This window comes from Chelon labrosus (genome assembly GCF_963514085.1).
Source record: "Chelon labrosus genome assembly, chromosome: 13".
NCBI classification, from domain to species: Eukaryota; Metazoa; Chordata; class Actinopteri; order Mugiliformes; family Mugilidae; genus Chelon; species Chelon labrosus.
The window spans coordinates 13,711,336-13,730,661 of record NC_140346.1 but is presented as its reverse complement, the minus strand read 5'-3'; the positions used below and the strand labels follow the sequence as shown (position 1 = coordinate 13,730,661).

General features: G+C 41.5%; 1 protein-coding gene across 1 annotated transcript in view; it reads left to right on the top strand.

Moving 5' to 3' along the window:
* LOC311497907 (seizure protein 6 homolog) overlaps positions 1 to 19,326 on the top strand; it is an 82,071-nt gene that overhangs the window by 24,917 nt on the left and 37,828 nt on the right. Inside the window, exon 2 of the mRNA XM_084558285.1 lies at positions 4,940 to 5,129. Coding sequence (XP_084414411.1) covers positions 4,940 to 5,129 — 190 coding nt within the window. The remainder of the gene's footprint in view (positions 1 to 4,939; positions 5,130 to 19,326) is intronic.

Sequence of the window (19,326 nt, the reverse complement as noted above, 5' to 3'; positions counted from 1 at the left end):
TAATTAGCAAATACAGGCGCTCAGACACACACACACACACGCAACTCTTCACAGAAACACTCGGATTCTACAACATTTACATCTCACGACAGGAATGTGATAGTGCATCGATATATAAAACACAGCTTGATGCATTTGAGAGGGTTAAGCAGCTTATAGAGCTGTAATTATGGATGAAGGGACGAAATGGGATGTTTTGAAGGAGGGAACCAATTAGAGGTAAATAGAGTTTCTTTCTTACTCTGCCGGGCTGGATATCTGTCTGTGCTACACAAAAGAGGAAGAACAACAAAGAGCTTCAGAGCAAGAGTCGGTGTAATGCAGAAATACACTCCGCAGCATTCAACATGGTTTTGCATTACAGTGGATTTCCCCCTCATTTCTCCCTGTCTTCTTCTCTGAGATGCGTTCATTTTCAGTCACTCACACACCCACACACACACACATGCACGCACATACACGCACGCACGCGTATACAGACTTTGATCCATTAGTCAACGCCGTATCCCAGGGTTCCATCTGTCCCTGTTTTGCTCTCATCCTCCATGCTGTCCCCCAAAGTTGTCAGCTTATATTTAATGAGGGAGTGTCAGATGAATTATTCAGCTGTCATTTGTTGCTTTTATAAAGTAAATGGATGTCAGAGAGGCTTTTCTCTTTACACCACCAAGCGCTCGGTGCTCTCTATTCTCTGCCGCGTCGCTGCTTGAGACAAGAGTTTTCTACGAGCATTTGTTATTCGCCGTGTAAATATGTGAGTTACATGATGGAAAATAGGCAGATGCGTTTCAGATCCAAACTGAAGATCGCATTTTGAATACACTCAAGGTAAAGATAACCGAATACACGCATAAGCTAAAATGTTAAATTGTCCAGAACAGGTTGAACCGGACCTCTCTCAGTTGTTTTCAGCTCATCTGACTTGTGTGTTTTTCTGATCTGTCAATCCTTTGTTTAGTAAAATAGGTCAAAACTACTTAGAAAAAGGCTGGGAAAGATGGCGGTCATGGTTTAAAGACACTAAAGTTGACTGTGATGAAAATGATATCAAGGGAGGTCTCTGTTTTGCTTTCTCTTTGCATTTGCAACAGATCTATCACAAACTGAACTTCAATTTAGATCTTGTTATAAGACAAAACATAAATACACTGTTTACTTAATGTGAATTAGAACAGAACACGTACTCAGTGACTCTAATCTTGGCACTGTTGCTTGATCCTCACTTGTATTTTGTGCTAAACGTTAGCATGCTAACACACTACACTGTCAAAGTGCTGCCATGGCTTTATACTCTATTATACAGTTAGCCTATTAACTTCCACGTCAATGTCGCTTGGTCCAACATTGGTTTTAATTGATGAACCATTGAATGGTTTGAAATGTCATTCTGTACAGATATTACAAACTAATTAACTGCGCCTTCAAACATGCCTTCAAAACTAATCACATTCACTCCGGCCTCACCTGTTTTTTGTGTTAAGCATGAGCATGCTAACACACTACACTATTAAATTGCTGCCATGGCTTTATACTGCATCTATGGGCTTTTACCATTTCTACTGTTTTTAAAAGGAGTTCCGCTAATAAACAGCAAGAGGTGGAGTAGACAATTTCAGAAGAGTTTAGGATTGTGTGGAACAGACAGACGCGTCAGCCTCAATCAGGTCACTATTCACGCTGCAATCTCAGCTTAACAGCAGAAGCTACAACAACAATCAGCTTCCAAAACCGCCGCTGTAGCTATCATTAGACATTACTGTGGGAAATCGCTGACACGTCTCCGTCTCGTCGGATATTTGAAGCTGCGTTTACTGCAGGCAGCGATTCACATTGGAATCACTGTTGTGATCCATTATGTGGCAGAGTGATATGTTTTTTCCAGACATGTGTTCAGCACTCATGACTATGTTTGTGAGGTACAGTCACGCAGAAGCTGGACTGGTGCCAGGGCGAATTGGATTACGTCTCGCAACGTTCCCTCAAGTGCTTTATTGTCCCTGTGCTGAAGGCATAATGTGATTACTTGGCGATGCCCTTTGTTCAGCACGGTACTATCCTGATGCTGTCTCCATGAGTTCATTAACAGCACATTATGACTTGTTATACTCAAACACACTGCAGAGCCCGTACAGTATAAGTAATTTGTGTTGCACTGGGCTGGAAGGGTTTCCACTGTACGTGGGCTGCAAGTAAAGCTTCAGTTTAGCAAGGGCACCGTAATTGAATAATGGACTGTTTGTGCTGTACATTACCATAAGCACTATAAGTGGATTTTAGTCATAAGAGTCACCAGTCCCTCCCTCATTTTACATTTTTAACTGACGTCCTGCCTGTTGCATGAGTCACGGTTTCTGTAATGAGGATGACTGCATGTACTTAACATCCACTTAATAGCTTTTCCCCATAGGTCTTTTAATTATATTTTACGTCTTCATCAGTTGCTGAAGTTTGCTGGTTGTGGTGATATCATAGTTGTCATCAGCTAAGCGTGGAACTTGGGTCCTCTTTGAGGTTACTGGGAGACTCTTCTTAAAATAACCCACGCAGAGATGTCCCCCAGTTTCTCCAACCGTAGCCAGATGCAGTTACCTCAACTGCGGTGACCCTGCTCCTTTGATCGCACATATTTTTTTTTCCCAACGTGTTATGTAACAAGACCTCACATGGCAGGAATGAAAGGAGAGAGCAGCCACGGCAACGGAAAGCTGAGTGTTGAGTTTGTCCAGAATCACAACCACTTCCTCCCAAAATAGAAATCTGCTGGAGAAGCATTATCTGTCCGTCTAAGGTTGCACGCAAAAAGAAGCACGTGAAAACAACAAAGAACCCATGAGCATGATTAGGGATTATTGAGTGATTTGATTTACAGTGGCAAGACAAAAACGTAACATGAAATATTTCACTTTGCACCAGGTATTTTTTTCTAATACATGTTAACCCACCCTATATTTGGTGCTAGGGTGTTGCAGTTAGAGCTTAATGTAACACACCTACTTTACAATATTTGACGTCTATGTCTTTTTTTCTGAAGTATAGTTTTGATGTCCTGTTGATATCCATCCCTAAAGACTCCCTCAGCAGCTTTTCCCAGGAGAGCTGTGGATTCATCTCCCAGCTAGGTTAGACAGGATATGATCTATGGAGGGTCACGTGAAGACAAGACGCCTTCCTTCCCTTCAACGGCTGAATAAAGATATGCCCGCTGTGATAAAAAGCTGATAAATGCGACATTTCTCACCACACACGCTGTCAGCAAAGGAGACAAGCTGACAATTATCATGCTTATCCGCGGCAAATCACTGAGCTCTACATTGTCCTTTTGGCTTTTCCCATATTTCTTTCTTTTGATCTGTGCTTCAGCGTTATGCTAAGCAGACTCCCAATGCAGTCTCATATGAAACATGCTGATAATGTTAAGGATAAAATGTATTTCACTGCTGCAGTACACTTGCCACGGACATTATTTGAATCCTCAAGGTCAGGTCAGTATTCGTCACGTCACTGAAGTGAGCTTTGTTGTCTCTATGGTTGATGACAGTGCACGGTCTGACAATATCAATGTCTGCCAATTCGAACGGGTAAACTCCATGTGAAACTTCTTGAAATTATTCAGAATAACATGGGGGAACTGCTGTTGCAAAGGTTTATTAAGTGTGGACGCAATTCATGACGCCAAATACAAATTATGTAAATAGTAGATTTTACATATAATCTCATATGCATTGGTGTGACAGGCAGATATAGGCTGGGTTTACATTGTTAGTCGACAGTTTCACTTTCTGAAATGGTCACTATTGGTTTCCTGTTCTACCTTTTGTATCCACATAGGGACTGTTGATGAAGTGAATTAATTTATTGGTCAAGCCCGGGGTTGTTCTCAGGCTGCAGAATGAATTTTGGGACTTGTCAGGTATTGAAGGAGGCAGTATTGACAAGCAAGTGAGTTCATATTGACAAAGGATTTTTTTTTTTATAATAATTTGTTGGTTGTTATTCATTAATTTATTCGTCTTCTGTGACCGCTTGTCCTCTGGAGGGGGTTAAGGTTATTACATGACATCAACTTTTATTGCCAAAGAAGTGGAGACATCCATGGTGTTTCCACAAGTTTTTTTCAAACCTGATAACCAATTTTATCGGCGTGATCTGCCAATTTTGTTGTCTCAGGAATATTTGTCTGTCTCAGTCTTGAAGTGCCTCCATAAATATTAGGTAGGGTATTTACTTCTGTAACCTTCTTCGAGGTTGTGTTGACTCGTTGTTCTGAAACCTTCTCTACAAAGATACAAACCAAAATATGTCACAGAAGAATGGAGTAGGATTTGATAGCTGACATAAAAATGATAAAAAAATTTGAAATAGATATTTTGTTTTATTATTTTACATGTTTTTATTTTACAGGCTTTTCAATTATTTCCATGTCCACATAGAAAACAACGGACTCTAACTGTTGGGCCTAACTACACATACATACAGTATAATTATATAAATGATGTACGGCATGGTTAAATAACTTAAATAAATATATTGACAACAGTAACTTGCCAAATTAATTTAATCCAGGTCCACTTAATACCCTGTTCCCAGAGCTTTTGGTCACATACAACAGTGTCCCTCAGTGGATGCTTAGTTAGTAGTTAATTTTACGGTGATGCAAAATCCTGCACAGTCAACTGATTTTTAATTTAGTTAGAATTCAGACCTGAAAAAGGAGAGAGTGACTGCTCAGTGGAACAGCTTCTACAGCCGACTGAAAACCCTCATCTGGCAAAGGACAGAGTCCTTTTTTTGCTTCAGGTCTTGACTATACACTCTCAAAATGTGGCTCTTTAGTTGTGTCTTCAATATAATATCCAAATGATCTAATCCCTTAACTCAAGACAAACTGAGTGGGAAAACAAAGTACCCGTTACTGAAACTTGATCTCATTTTCTGACAGGTCATGAATGTGAATCTATCTGATGGAGACAAGGTTGTGTTCGAAGATGTGGGCCACGGCGAGAACACAATGCTGGCAAACGAGTCCATTCTGATGAAGGGGTTGGTAGTACGAAGTCACAGCAATCAGCTCTCTATCCGCTTCCACAGCCCGAGGTCTCAGACCGGAGCTGTCCTGCTCAGATATCAAGGTAGGTCTGGCTCACAGAAAAAAACTCACAATAAATGTTGTTGAATGTTGTTATTTCTTCTTATAACTCGGGGGTTACAGCATTGTCATAAATTTAGGCACACGAAAATAATAGTTACTAATAGTACTAACAATAATAATTATTGTCCGGACCTGGCAGTTCTGTGACGTGTAGCAACACTGCTTCAAAACCTCATGGTAATGGCACCTCTCGACTGTGCATCTCAGTCTAAGGTGTTAATATAAAATGACCCATCATTGATGGGATGCACCGGGGAAAAGCCTGATCCACAGACGTTGCACCCTGCAAACCCAGGACTCAAGGATCCATTGTCAGTGTCCCAGTTCCAGACACATGCTTCAAGTGGTCAGAGCTTCATATATCTTTGGTACATTTCACATGGTTTTAATACTGTAGGTCATCTTTGTATGTTGTGGTAAAAAACATAAAATTGCAAAGTTAATGGTTAGTATTGTACGCAGGTTTCATAGAAAGTTTTAAAAATCCCTGTCCTTGGTAAGTATAGATGTAAACGTACAGTGAAGCAGTTAGAACGTCTGTAATTTTCCAAATCATTTTTCCAATGCAATAGAATATGAGGGAGGGGTACAGAAATGAGGGATGCACAGGTGTGGAAATCCATACGGACTGATCTTGCTGATTCAATTTGTTCACTCGGCGAGATAAATGAGGCACAGCCAGAATATATAAAATAACCTAATCTAGTCTAATACTTCAGTGTATTCTCAGGACTGGAGTTCTTTACTGCTCTGGAAATGGATTTGAGTGTTTGTTATAACTTGTCCACTTAATGTGTGTTTTTCTGTTTGCAATGACTGATACTATCAAGATGATTAACCTCTTTACTTATCAAGTACCATACAGGAGATGTTTAAGTAAGACAGGTATTTCTAAGATATCTTATCCAGCAGCTAATAACAAAGGGAGTAACTAAATGTTCCTCTCTATAGTGGGTTTTGTTTCTTTGGAGTGATAACTGTACACTGTAATGTGTGTGAGTAAACGTGTGATGGCCTTTTAACAGTCCCAGAGAGAGACCAGGTCAGGTCTGATCAGTTTTCATCCTCTGAACACTGTCAGATTGCGTTTCTTGATGTCTCTTCATTTATCCTTGTTTCCATTTATTGCCTTCCAAGGCACAGCTGGTATGTGCAAGCGTCTCCCCTGATAAAAAGGTGGCATCATCATTACCTGCTGCTTAAAAGCAATCTGTGCCATGTTTTCTCAGCAGGAGAAGAACTAAATAAAGCTTTCAGGTGTTTGTTTGTGTGTGTGTGTGTCTGTGCGTAAGCCATTAGCGATGTGAGCCAGTCGCGGACTCCCACTACTGCCTCGACTCCGCTCTCTCCTAAAGGTTCAATATAATGTGCAGCTACTGAAAAGCATGTCAGACACCACCACTTATATGACAAAACCAACTCACCCTTCTTATGTACATACACAAGACAGAGTACCTTGCAACAGATATCCCTCTTTACTGATCACTGGCAAATTGATCAGTACTATCCAATACTAGCCGGTCGATGGCGATAATGGGCACTTACGAGGGTTATTTTCTTTCCTACCGCAGTCACAGGCATTCATGTGGTTGTTCATGTGACATGTATCACCCAACTAGACCAGACCAGGCACTCCCACCCCATAGCAATGACACTCCTTGATGGCAGCAGCCATCCCCAGCAGGATGCAGCCTGACACAGACACACACACAAGAGGTGTGGGAGCAAGTGGTTTAGGAGCAACTCAAAAAACATGAAAAACAGCACAAGGTGTTGATCTGGCCTCCAAATTCACTAGATCAACTGATCAAGTATCTGTGGGATGCACTGGAACAAGCCTGATCCACAGAGGCCCCTCCCCTCAACCCATAGGACCCACAGGACACCCCCAGAAGGCCCATGTCCATTCTCTGATGAGTCACAACTGTTTTGGAGGCACAGGCGAGACCTACACAATATTAGGAAGGTGGTCATAATGTTATGCCTGATTGGGGTATAGCTCCTGCTTGAAGAACACTTCCAGCCAAACTAAAATCTTCAGTTCCTCGATGGATGTGCGTCATGTTCTGTATGCAATTTACCCAACCGTAATCTCGTGCCACCATCAGGCCAAAATGTTCTTTTGACTAATGAGGAGAAGGCTTTGGGAATTATGCTCCACGAATAGCAAGAAGCAGTTTAAAGCCAGAGTCCTGGACATTTCATTCAAATGAATGTGAGTTAAAACTCAAGCCCTTTCTTGATGTAATTAATCCGTGCTCCCACTGCACTGATTAATTACATCAGCAGCACCTACTTCCACAGTTGTGGCGACAAGTCTCTTTGGGCACGCAGGGAGCAATGCGTCTTATGGCAGCCTGCAATGATGGCTTGCTAGAACTGAAGAGGGCAGTAACCATAGCGATGGAGACACGGAAGGGTACACCGACTAGCAGCATGGCACATTGTATAGTGGATATAGTGGCTATAATAAAGTATGTATGTATTTGTAGAACCATGTAACCTTCATAAATACTCTGATGGGAAAAGTGAAATGGAAATTCAGAGGTAGGATTACAGTCTAATTTAAAAAAAAAAGTGACTGATGTGACAATAGAAAACTATTGCCCAACCTGTTGCATTGCTAGAGATACACGGTAAAATACTGCAATGTAGGGTTTGCAGGTTCTTGAAAAACTTTGAAAGAGGTAAATGATAGTTATTGTTGGCTGTATATCTTAAAGAGAAGCTTAAAAACCAGTAGCAACCGACAGCGTTTGTTTGTCCTCCTTTCCAGTCTCCCTCGAGCTGAAAACTCAATTTTGAGCTTTTTTCCTTCACATTTTTTCCATTCTCTCACTGGCCGTCTGCCTGAAACTATGAAGAAAAACCCAGTTGATCAATACATTCAGTGTTTCCGGATTGCAACGGCTCGAGCAGAGAAGAAGCATGTGTGTTGACTGAGATACGATTCAACACACCGAGTTGCTTGTGCCACTTATTGTTCCCAGGCAGACAAAGAAAAGTGCATGCTGGCAGCAGGAGAGGAGGAGAATGGCTGACAACCATCACGGAAATATGACTGTATTCATGGTTGAACATGCTCAGGTTGCAATATGTCACTCCCGCCATGCGTACAATCTCTTTTTCGAATTTCTAACCACATCCCAAAACAGTATTCCTAGTCGTCCATGCAGGGGCTATGTTAGAATGATAATGTAAAAGAATGAAATCCCATCATAATTGTCCACATATATGTGTGTTGTTTGAGTAAATCTTTAAATGAAAACGCTATAATACAAAGTATTTTTATGTTGACACACTTGCATGGCTCTTCTATTACCACATTTGCTCGCACGCAATTGGCAAGCAATAAGATGCACTTGTGCAGCACTTTTCTACCTTAGTGGCACTCAATGCACTTTACTCAGTGAAGGGGAAATCCCGTGCACTCTAAATGGCCCTTTGTTCAGCAAAATTGTCATAGTAACATAGTCGACTGACTGAAATCCAAATTCTTAAAAGCTCCCCCAGGTTACAAATTAGACAAAGAAAAATTAACTCTCCAATCCCTAATGTGGGAAAAAAAAAATATAGGATTTGTGTTTAAGGAGAAAATTTGGACTGTTTTTTTAAAAAACATTTGACTCCATTATCGTCATTTTGTATCTAGTGGCCATTGAAGTACACTAATCAGGGTCATTACGCTTTGTGTGAAGATTCCCCTTTGCAACAGAAATTTTCATCACTTTCATCTGTAAACCAAAACAGTGTGCTGAAAGAATCTAAAAGGCTGCACAGAGCGAAAGGGAACAGCAGTTTGGGACACAGTCACAGCCTGTGCTGCTACAAGTGTCACCCCTTCTCACTACAGATAGTTATCTCATCCGTTATTGTTCTATTAAAACAGAGCTGTCATTTTGTGAGAATACACCGACATAACATCATGGACAGGTGCTGTGGTATCTGGCAACAGAATGTTGTTAGTGGGGTCCTTTGGGTCCTGTGGGTTGAGGGGAGGGGCCTCTGTGGATCAGGCTTTTTTTTGTGTGTTCCTGTGTCAGGATGCATCCTGCTGGGGATGGATGCTGCCATCAAGGAGTGTCATTGCTATGGGGTGGGGGTGCCTGGTCTGGTCTAGGTGGGAGGTACATGTCTAAGTAACATCCACATGAATGCCAGGTCCAAACGTTTCCCAGCAGAACATTGTATTGTCACGACATGGTCAATGTTATTTACTTACTCCAGTCAGTGGTTTTAATGTTGTTGGCTGATCGGTTTACGTGCAGCTTGATTCAGTGAAGTAATCCGTAAAACCACCTGACAGACGATGCACGCTGCATCCCAAAATGAACAAACTCCTTACACCTCTCCCTTAATATTGTTATACGCTGATAAGGCACAAACTACCAGTGACTGTGTCAAATTAAAATCACTGGGGTCAATATTTCCATTTCGAACGCTGAAAATGGATGGGTCAGCTTATTCTGCAACTTGAATAATTACAAACCATTGACGTGCTGACAAATTAATTTAAAATGGCCACGTATCTCATACTCTTTTTGGTTATTATGAAGATGTAATTGCAACGGGATTTTTTTTTTCCTCATTAAATAATTAGGAGAGGAAACCAAATTGATTTTTCTTTTTTTCCTCGTGCATTAAATTACAACCCTATCAGAAATGAGCGTGAATAATAGCACCCACAAATAGGTTGGGCATTCAGTTGAGTCTGTCAAGCATATAAAAGCATGGGGGGATCTCACTAGAGACAAATTACACAGCTTTCAGAGGGAAGAAAACTCTGCTGTTTCTATCCCTGTACAAAAATCCATGACATTGTGTTCCAGTTTTGCTTTCAGGTAGTAAATCCATGCCTCTCACATAACCGTATCTTGACCTAATGTGTGTGAATCAATGACTTAACTTAATGGCCACTGACTTATCCTTTATTAACCTCAAATGTCAGAATTTTCTTTTAATTTCAAACCAAATATGTTCATATAGATAAATGAGGGAGCGTCACACAGTACTGACCCACAAAGTCAAAACTAAAGATAACAAGTCTGAAAAAACGTGCTTCCTTTCTCATTTGAACATGACTCATCCCAGTTGCGCTGCACACACCTGGCATGGAGGCCATCTGTAGCAAATAACAAAGGCAAAGACAACCTTGTTGTTCTTTGTGCAAGTTCTTGCAACTGCTTTTTTTTTGCTGGTCTTTCTATTTTTCTTCTTTTGTTTTTTTAACTTTGCACATTTGCTATTTTTAACTGGTGCCACCCATCAAAAGATGCATGACCAAACTGGACCTAACGTCAACATAAGGCTCATTTCAGAGACTATGGAGACGGCGAAAAATAACTTTTCCTGCCAGCCTTCATCACATAAATGCAACGGTGCCATCGAGTCTCATTTTGAAATGAAACTCTTTTGATCTTTGATTATTTGGAAAGGAACAATAATAAAACCCGTGACATTTGCAAAGCTGCTTTAGCGCCAGTTAAAGGTGTGTGAGTACACACACGCAAGTTGCACTTACATAATACATATTCCACTGCTGCAATCTTACACTGATCAGGTATAACATTATGACCACCTTCCTGATATTGTGTAGGTCTCCCTTGTGCCTCTAAAACAGTTGTGATTCATCACAGGATGGATATTGGCCTTCTGGGGGTGTCCTGTGGTGTCTGGCAACAGAATGTTGTTAGTGGGGACCTTTGGGTCCTATGGGCTGAGGGGAGGGGCCTCTGTGGATCATCCCATGGATACTTGATCAGTTTGGGATCTAGTGAATTTGGAGGCCAGCTCAACCTTGTGCTGATTTTCTTGTTTTTTTGAGTTGCTCCTAAAACGTTTTTTTGTGTGTGTCTGTGTCAGGCTGTATCCTGCTGGGGACGGCTGCTGCCAGCAAGGAGTGTCATTGCTATGGGGTGGTGGTGTCTGGTCTGGTCTGAATGCCAGGTCCAAAAGTTTCCCAACAGAATATTGTCACAAGATGGTCAGCGTTATTTAACTGTGCAGCTTTTAGCAGAGCTTTGTTAACTGTAAACCCTTCATCCAGACTCCACAATTCAAAGCCCAGCCCCATCAGTCGTGGCGGAGGTTATGACATTGTGTGAAATTGAATCTCATCACTGAAGGATATTTCCCACCCACAGTGTCCTGTCCTGTACAAACCTGTCACGCCCAATTATTCTGAATGAGCTCTGAGGAGCGGGGCATAAATGAATCCCCCTCTGTCAGTTTCTTTATTGATGTCTTGGCACAGAGCAAGATGTATCTATTTTTCATCAGTCCATGTGAAATGCACGGCTGCTAATAGACCATTTGTCTCTGTTAGCAAAAGGAAATTTCACGGTGCTATAAATATAGAACATCTGCAGGGCTGTCAGGATGCAAGACAGTAAACTAAAGGTGTACAACCTTATTTAAAAGAGTGGGGCTGGAAACTGGGGCAGTGTCTGCTGTGGCAACTTTCACTCTGTATCATGAGAACTTTTAAATCCTTTAACCATATAAATAATATAACAGTGCACTGGCATATAGACGGAGATTCACTGACTATTTCCTCATTTGTTAAGTCATTTCTTTAAAACCAAAAATTCAGATGCCAGTGTATGAAATTGACAAAAAGATTTGTTAAGAGGCTAATTCAAGGGTGACTTAACACTGTATGAAGTTAAGGACTCTCTTCATTGACAAATACAATGTTTTGCTGGAAATCTTTTGGATGTTTGGATGTTATTTAGACATCTACCACCCACCTAGACCAGAACAGGCACCCCCACCCCATAGCAATGACACTCCTTGATGGCAGCAGCCATCCCCAGCAGGATGCAGCCTGACACAGGTATATGTGAAGTATATGTGAGATACACTGGAACAAGCCTGCTCCAGCTTCGATCCATAGGACCCAAAGGCCCCACTAAGACCTGCGCAATATTTGGAATGTGGTCATAATGTTATGCCTGATCAATGTATGGATACAGTAAATCTTTGGAGTCAAAGAAACACATCCAAGTTCAAGACTGACAATTCACATTTAGCTACACATGCCTCTTAGTAATTATTAGTGTCAAAGTGCAGGCCGTTGTTATCACGGGGCCATAACATTCACTCATGTTGCCGTCACAGTTGATACTACTGCAGCTGATAAATCTGTGGACAATTATCAGCTGAATCTAGAGCTTGATGGTAGCTTTCACGCCTTTGTTTAGCTCTCTGGCTGCAACTTCACTGTCTTTGTTCTCTTCTCATTTTTCTCGTAGTGTCATTATGACAAGCTATAAAAATTCACAAACTTAAGCAAAGAGTGGGTCTGAAAAAAAAAAAAAAAAAGTAATGTCAAAGATAATACAGTGCCGTTCTGTCCTTTGTCTTTTGTTTCTGAACACAGGGCTCCTGCAAAATGACTTATTTCATCAGCTTTTAATATTCTGCAATATTCTCATTCCTGCTGCATTGAAACGGCTCTCATTGTAATAGTTTAATTAATGAAATGCTAATAATAAGAAGGACCAACATTGTCTTATCTTCCTCTACCTCCTCCACAGAAACAATTTCCTCTCAATCAGCGACTAAGAATTAATTCCAGTACTCACTTGGACAAATTTTACATTTCATTTGCGTGGCCACATCCCACATCTACATGCTGTGTATGGAACAATCGAGTACTTTAAAGTGTTTTAGCATCACTGCTTCACTTTTGCCAAAAGTAAAGATGCTACTAAAACCGAATAACCTTAACTCTTTATACTGAGAAGGGTTCATTAGTAAAGTGCTAGACTAAATAAAAAATCCAATATAATAATGAAATAAACAATAAAATGAATGAATATTAAAATAAATGATGTTGTTCTGAATCCTAAAAAAATTGAATTTAAATTCTAGACGGAGTGAATATGCAGTATGTCATAATACTTCTTCTGTGTCCGAGGCAGAAAATGACTGTCCTCTAATGGACGCACTATATTTTATGTCCATTAGAGGACTACTGGACACTGTGTGATGGAAGCGGCTGTAGTAAAAGCATTAGCATGAGCAGCTAGTAGTTCACCTGATGCCATTACAAAGCCCATATATCCTTTCTCCCTGTAAGAACAGCTCGCTCTAAGAGGACAAGAGTCAATGCTGCTGCTGGGTGATTTACCTCTAAGTGGGAGGTCCAGCGCTCCATACTACTCTAGGCTAATTGAAGGAGAATCGGCAGGATGATCTCGCTATACCAACATGTTCACATACTGCAGCCACGGGCTCCCTCTGAGCTTAGATGCTGCTGCAATAAAGTAAAAATAAAATGGATTGCAGGAGTGGAGGGTGGGGGTGGTTGTTGTACAGTACGTCTGAGGCTACCCTCATTGGCTCATTGACTCTCAGGGAGTGTGGGAATGAGTGCTGCATTTTCACTGCAACATAGATTAGAGTACAGTCTGTCAGCAATCTGGTTCTCCGGTCTTTTCGATTCAGCTCACCCTGCATCATCTGTGGTCCTCTGTTTTATGTATGATCATCTTCTCTTCTCTGCTGGCTATTTATCATAGCTGATGGCTTCTGGGGGGGGGTGCAGAGAAGAGGGGTTCAGCCCCAGTGGATTTTCCTCTGATGAATCTCTGTAGGTCTTCTCCATCTTTCTCTTCAGCAGCACCCAGGCTTCTCTCTGTGTATCTCCATGAAATTAGGACAGCGCTGAGAATGTCTGAATTATATGAGTAGAATGTGTTAGCCTGATGTAGTGACAGGTCTTCCTTGAACACTTTGTGCATGCTTGTCATTAGCAATATGTTTACTGTGATGTGAAAGCAGAGCATTGTTTCCACTGTATATCTAGATCAATTCACTCAACAGTCTACATTAAATTGTGCAGGACACCATGCAGTGCTCCACTGCAAAGAGCTGCTAATTCACTGAGAGGAATCTCATACGCTGCAGATTTGATGGTTTGGCCTTTTCATACCCATAAAAAAAAATTAAAAAAAAAAAACACAGGCCAAGGTCAAATTTAAAGGAAAGTTTGGCACTGGACTGAACAAAGACAATGCTGACTGCAATTTCCTATCCATGTGCCACTAAATCAGTCACATGACACTCCCATCCCCAGCAGGATGCAGCCTGACACAGGCACACACACAAAAACGGTTTAGGAACAATTAAAAAAACATGAAGAACAGCACAAGGTGTTGACCTGGCCTCCAAATTCACTAGATCCCAAACTGATCAAGTATCTGTGGGATGGTCCACAGAGGCCCCCTCCCCTCAACCCAAAGGACCTAAAGGCCCCCACTAACAACAGTCTGTTGCCAGACACCACAGGACACCCTCAGAAGACCCATGTTCATTCTCTGATGAGTTAAAACTGTTTTAAAAGGCACAAGGGAGACCTACACAATATTAGGTCATAATAAAGGTGGAAAGGAAATCAGGATCAATCTTTTTAGGGAGCAGCACTATTCACAATTAATTCTGTGGCAGTCTGGTCCAAATATGTGTTGCAGTATCACACCCATGGTTCAAGTGTGGAACTTGACAAAGACCAAGTCCAATTTTGATGAGTGGGTGGGTGTTTAAAGCTAAGTTACTATGTTTGGAGAATATCTGACATGACTGAGTGACTTCTTCAGACAATCATAACATACACATGTACAAGCAATGAAGCATGATGGACTCAGAAACAGTCTGGTGTCTTTTGCTCGCGGTCTCTGCAGTTCAGAGATACCAGCAGCTTCACAGCGACGCCCGGAAACAGAGCAGTGAGATGCGTTAATCTCTACATTTTGTCAGCTCCTTGCAGTAGCGCAGGGCCAACGGTCAGCAGAAATAAACGCTCTGAGGAAAGCAAATGAGATAAAGTTTGATCCGAGGGGAGCCCCTTCCACATCAAAGCCATATCACAATGCAAGCAGAAAATAAATAAATTCAATTTACATCCACTGGCTGGAGGGGACCATTAAACATCTCAAATTATTGCTTTCCCCCCTTAACACTCTGTCCACAAGGCCTGATTAGATACAGCAGAGGCCAACGTTTTTGCACAGCTTTACAGAGCCGGCTTATCGCCTGTTTCATTGCTTGGTTTAGCAGCAGAAAAGAAAACAGTAATGCATCCTACACTGATGCACAAGCTATGATGGCTCTGCAAAAGAAGATAATAAATAAAAGATAATAAAAAAAAGATACCAATAATTGAGTTTACAGTTTTAGAGAGTAAATACGTCTATTATGGAGAATATTACAAAATAAGATTCTGACACACTCACAGTACAAGAATCTGGTGAACAACTTCGTCTCATGGTGCGAAGCGAACCACCTTCAGATCAATACACCTAAAACCAAGGAGACAGAAGAGGATTTCCGGAAGTCCAGGCCCCACCTGCATCCTGTAACCAACGGGGAGTGTGTAGAGATGATTCAGGCCTACAAATAATTATCTGGGTCCACATGTGGATCACAAACTGGTCAGCTAACATAGACTCACTATACAAAAAAGATCAGAGCTGTCTATATTTCCTCAGACGGCTAAGGTCGTTTAATATCTGCTGGAAGCTGCTGGACATGTTCTACCAGGCTATCGTTGCCAGTGCCCTCTTCTACTCTGTGGTGTGCTGGGGAGGCAGAAGGTGGGCTCTGTGGTAGGGGCAGAGCTGGAGTCCATGACATCAGTGGCAGATGTAAGGACCCTGAACAAACTCCGGCCCATCACCAACAATGTCCACCACAGGCTGCTGTCTCTGTCCTGCTCCACGGACAGGATGAGGAGGTCGTTTGTCCCTCCGGCCATACGACTCTACAGCGCCTCTCTTTGAGGAACCAACTGGACTGTGGTCAATGCTGATACTAATGTATATATTTTTTTCTGTCTTTGGGTCAGTATGCTGCAATTTAGTTTTAATGGTGTGATCAAAAACAGTTTGTTTTGGTCTTTAAAGGCAAATGGAACATCTGTCACTCAGAGTGTTGAGAATTGACATTAAAAGCATTCAACATTGTTAGCATAGATAGCACTGTAATCAGGGTCATATGAGTTACTGTTGTACAGTTTTTGCTGCAGCATGGTGCTCCTATCCTAGGGTGAGCAAGGTCTTTATTTTAGCTTTCTCAAGATGTATGAATGCTCTGACTGACTGGCTGACTGACGGGTTCCATGTGTGAAGGAGGCCCAGATTACCTGGACATTTTTACATAAATCAATTGAATAGATTTTCAGAGCTGGGGTGGCCCTCATCTGATAATGCCATGAAGGAAATGCTCCATGGCATGAGGAACCCACATTTACTTTTTAACTTTTTATCCAGAAAACCGCAGTCAAGAAATAAGCGTGCCTGCCTTGTGAACCGTTTTCGTCGTTCCATCAGTTTAGGGAGCTTGTGGACTAGTTGCTAGAGAAGCAGACTTGGGACTGTGCTCCCAATACTCTGAGTGCCAAGTGTGCTCTCTGTGTGTACAAAAGGATGGAATCAATGCAGAGGACACATTTTCCCATCTGTGGGATCTGCTTTCACATAGTTTATGTGATAAATTAAAAAAAAGAAGAAGCAGAGATTCAGGAAGGAGTATAGTTGGTCGGACTAGTCGAGTGGTTCCCATTGAGACCCAAAGGGAAACTGAGGGCCGCTGACCTCTGTAAAAAGTCCATAACTTTTTCACTACTTTCACTGCCGCTGCTGTTCTAAGCTTCATAACCAGGGTGCTTGCAATTAAATGTACTCCAGTAGAGCTGTTTTATTTTATTTTTTTCTTCTTTAGAAAGGCTACACATGAGGGTAGACACCACACTGTCAAGTTTCATCCTCTGGTATACGAGGAAAAAAATGAAAGCTTTGTTTATCAATAAGCTTTCATTAAAGCTTAAAGATGATAAATGGCCATAAGGTCGAAGAAGACATGACAAAGTGATGTAGCATATAGCAGGCTTTTTGCTGCTCTGAGGGCAATTTGTCTCTGTGAAAGCACCCTGTTAGCACCACTGTTATGATGCCACAGTGCTGCCATGATGGCCCTTTTATCTCTTTTTCTTGTCTCCAGTGGGCCTGTGTGTTTCAAAGTTTTTTTTTTTTTTGGTTGGCCTGGATATTAATAGCTACAGCTGACCATGGTAATGACTAGCTCAGGGAGTGATAGGACACAGCTCCAGCAGCTGCTGCTATGGTAGCACGGGCCTGGGATGTTGCTCTAATGAGAAATACTATAAAGATCAGCGCTGCTCTTCTTATCTCTATTTCTGTGAGGCACTATAGAGCCGGCAACCATCTTTCAGCGCTAACAGAGTGTTGGAAGCAGCCGAGGTCGTAGGTTGTCATTTATTGGCCTATTTAATCTCCCTACATATTTTCTCGCCTGAGGCACACTGCTGTCCCCAGCAGACAGAATCAATAGCAGCGGTACTGCCAAGCCATACGAGGGCTAACAATAAAACCAGGACAATTACACTGAGATGGATCCGAGTCTTTAGCAGAAATATATTATTAATGCTTTTGGCCAAACTCCAGGAGGCTGCGGGAAGACAGATCAGCGGCAGTAAAGGAGCCAGTTAGTTAACTGGTCACCCGAGAGCCAGTGTGGACATGTTTTGTGCGTATCGGCAATGACGTGACAGGTCTTTGTGCGAGTGTGTGTGTGCCAGCAGGTGGTAGCCGAAGGGGACACTGCTACACTAAATGTCACAGTGGTTTTACAGTGGACTTTTATAGTTTCATTTACCTCAGTTTAAACAGACAGCAGCTAAATTAGAAATGTGGGAAGTCGGGGCCTGTGGGCTTTCTGTCACATTTCCAAAAATAAGCTCCTATAAATACAGTATGAGAATGCACACGCAGGAGCAGCTTGTGGTGGATGTCTGAACACAGTTGGAGGATGAGGAAACTCTGAAATTCAAATGTTCCCTTATGGACACCAAATATGGAAATATTGCTATTGTCTGTATTTAGTAACCAGCATGAAAAGAGGTGTGTCTGGGAAGTAGCATGCTCAGGCAGTGCCACCATTTCTGGGAGTGTGTAGAAATAAATAAATCTGTGGCAAACATTCAGCAGAAGTGTCAAGATTTGCTGAAATGCAGTGAAGTGGAACGCTCGACGAAGTTTTGCTCGACCTTCAGTTGCTGGCTGCTGGTGCTGCAGCCTTTCTAATGGTAATAACATCCTCTTTGTCCTGTGTACTGGGGGCTGTAGACGCGTCCTGATTTTGGCACAGGGTAGTGGGAAACTGTTCTTTTTAATATAGAATAAAGATCCTGTGTTGAATAGCATTAGCATATTTTGGGTTAAATTTCATACATTGTTTAAAAGCACCTTATGACACAACCATTTTAAAGATGACTGCAACACCAGTTCCTTTATTCCTTTTAGCTTCTTCATAATAAACGCGTCATCATTCAACAAACAGAATGTTTTCAAGCATTTTTTAAGTAACAGAAAAAAGTCATGGATGCTAAGGTATAATAAAAATCGCCAGGTGGACAGCTTAGGAGAGCTTTCCTCGTGTTTATTTAAAAGATTGATGGAATGTGTGTAGATGCGGGGCACCAGACAAACAAGAAATGCACACTTTGTACGGGAATACTGCCTGCGCACATTTTCTGATGGAACCATTCTTCAAACAGGAATCAGATTTTGTTTGTGAAGGCATTTACATATGGTATTGTGTTTAAACTTTAGAAAGACAGTTCCCAGTTTTTCAATTTGCTTCCATTTTAATATACTCCTGATGCAAATCAGCTCTTCCCCCGTATCTCTTTCCATAAATTCATTCTAAATTACCTTTCCACAGAAATGAATTAAATCAAATCAATACAGAAACATAGTCATGGTCGCTACTCTGCTAGCCTGAGGTTTTCTCTAAATATATATATATATATATATATATATATATATATATTTATATATATTTCTCAGTCGGGTTCCTAAAGTTAGAACAGCTTCGCTTCACATTTGCTATTTCTGTTTGTCTTTTATTCACAGCTCTCCGCTCAATAGCTGTTATGACACAGACACAACTCCCACGCACTAATTAGTATTTAGCGCCGTTTGAAACAAAAAAAAGAGATGACAATTTGTGTTGTGTGGAGGGTTTTAACTTTGATTGTTGCTCATCGAGTCATGAAAAAAAAAAATACAGGACTGTGCTCCTCCACTAATTGTTTTAATTGCATTTTACAGCCGTTGAAACGGCTCCTGAATACCGTAAGTAAGCGTGTTAAA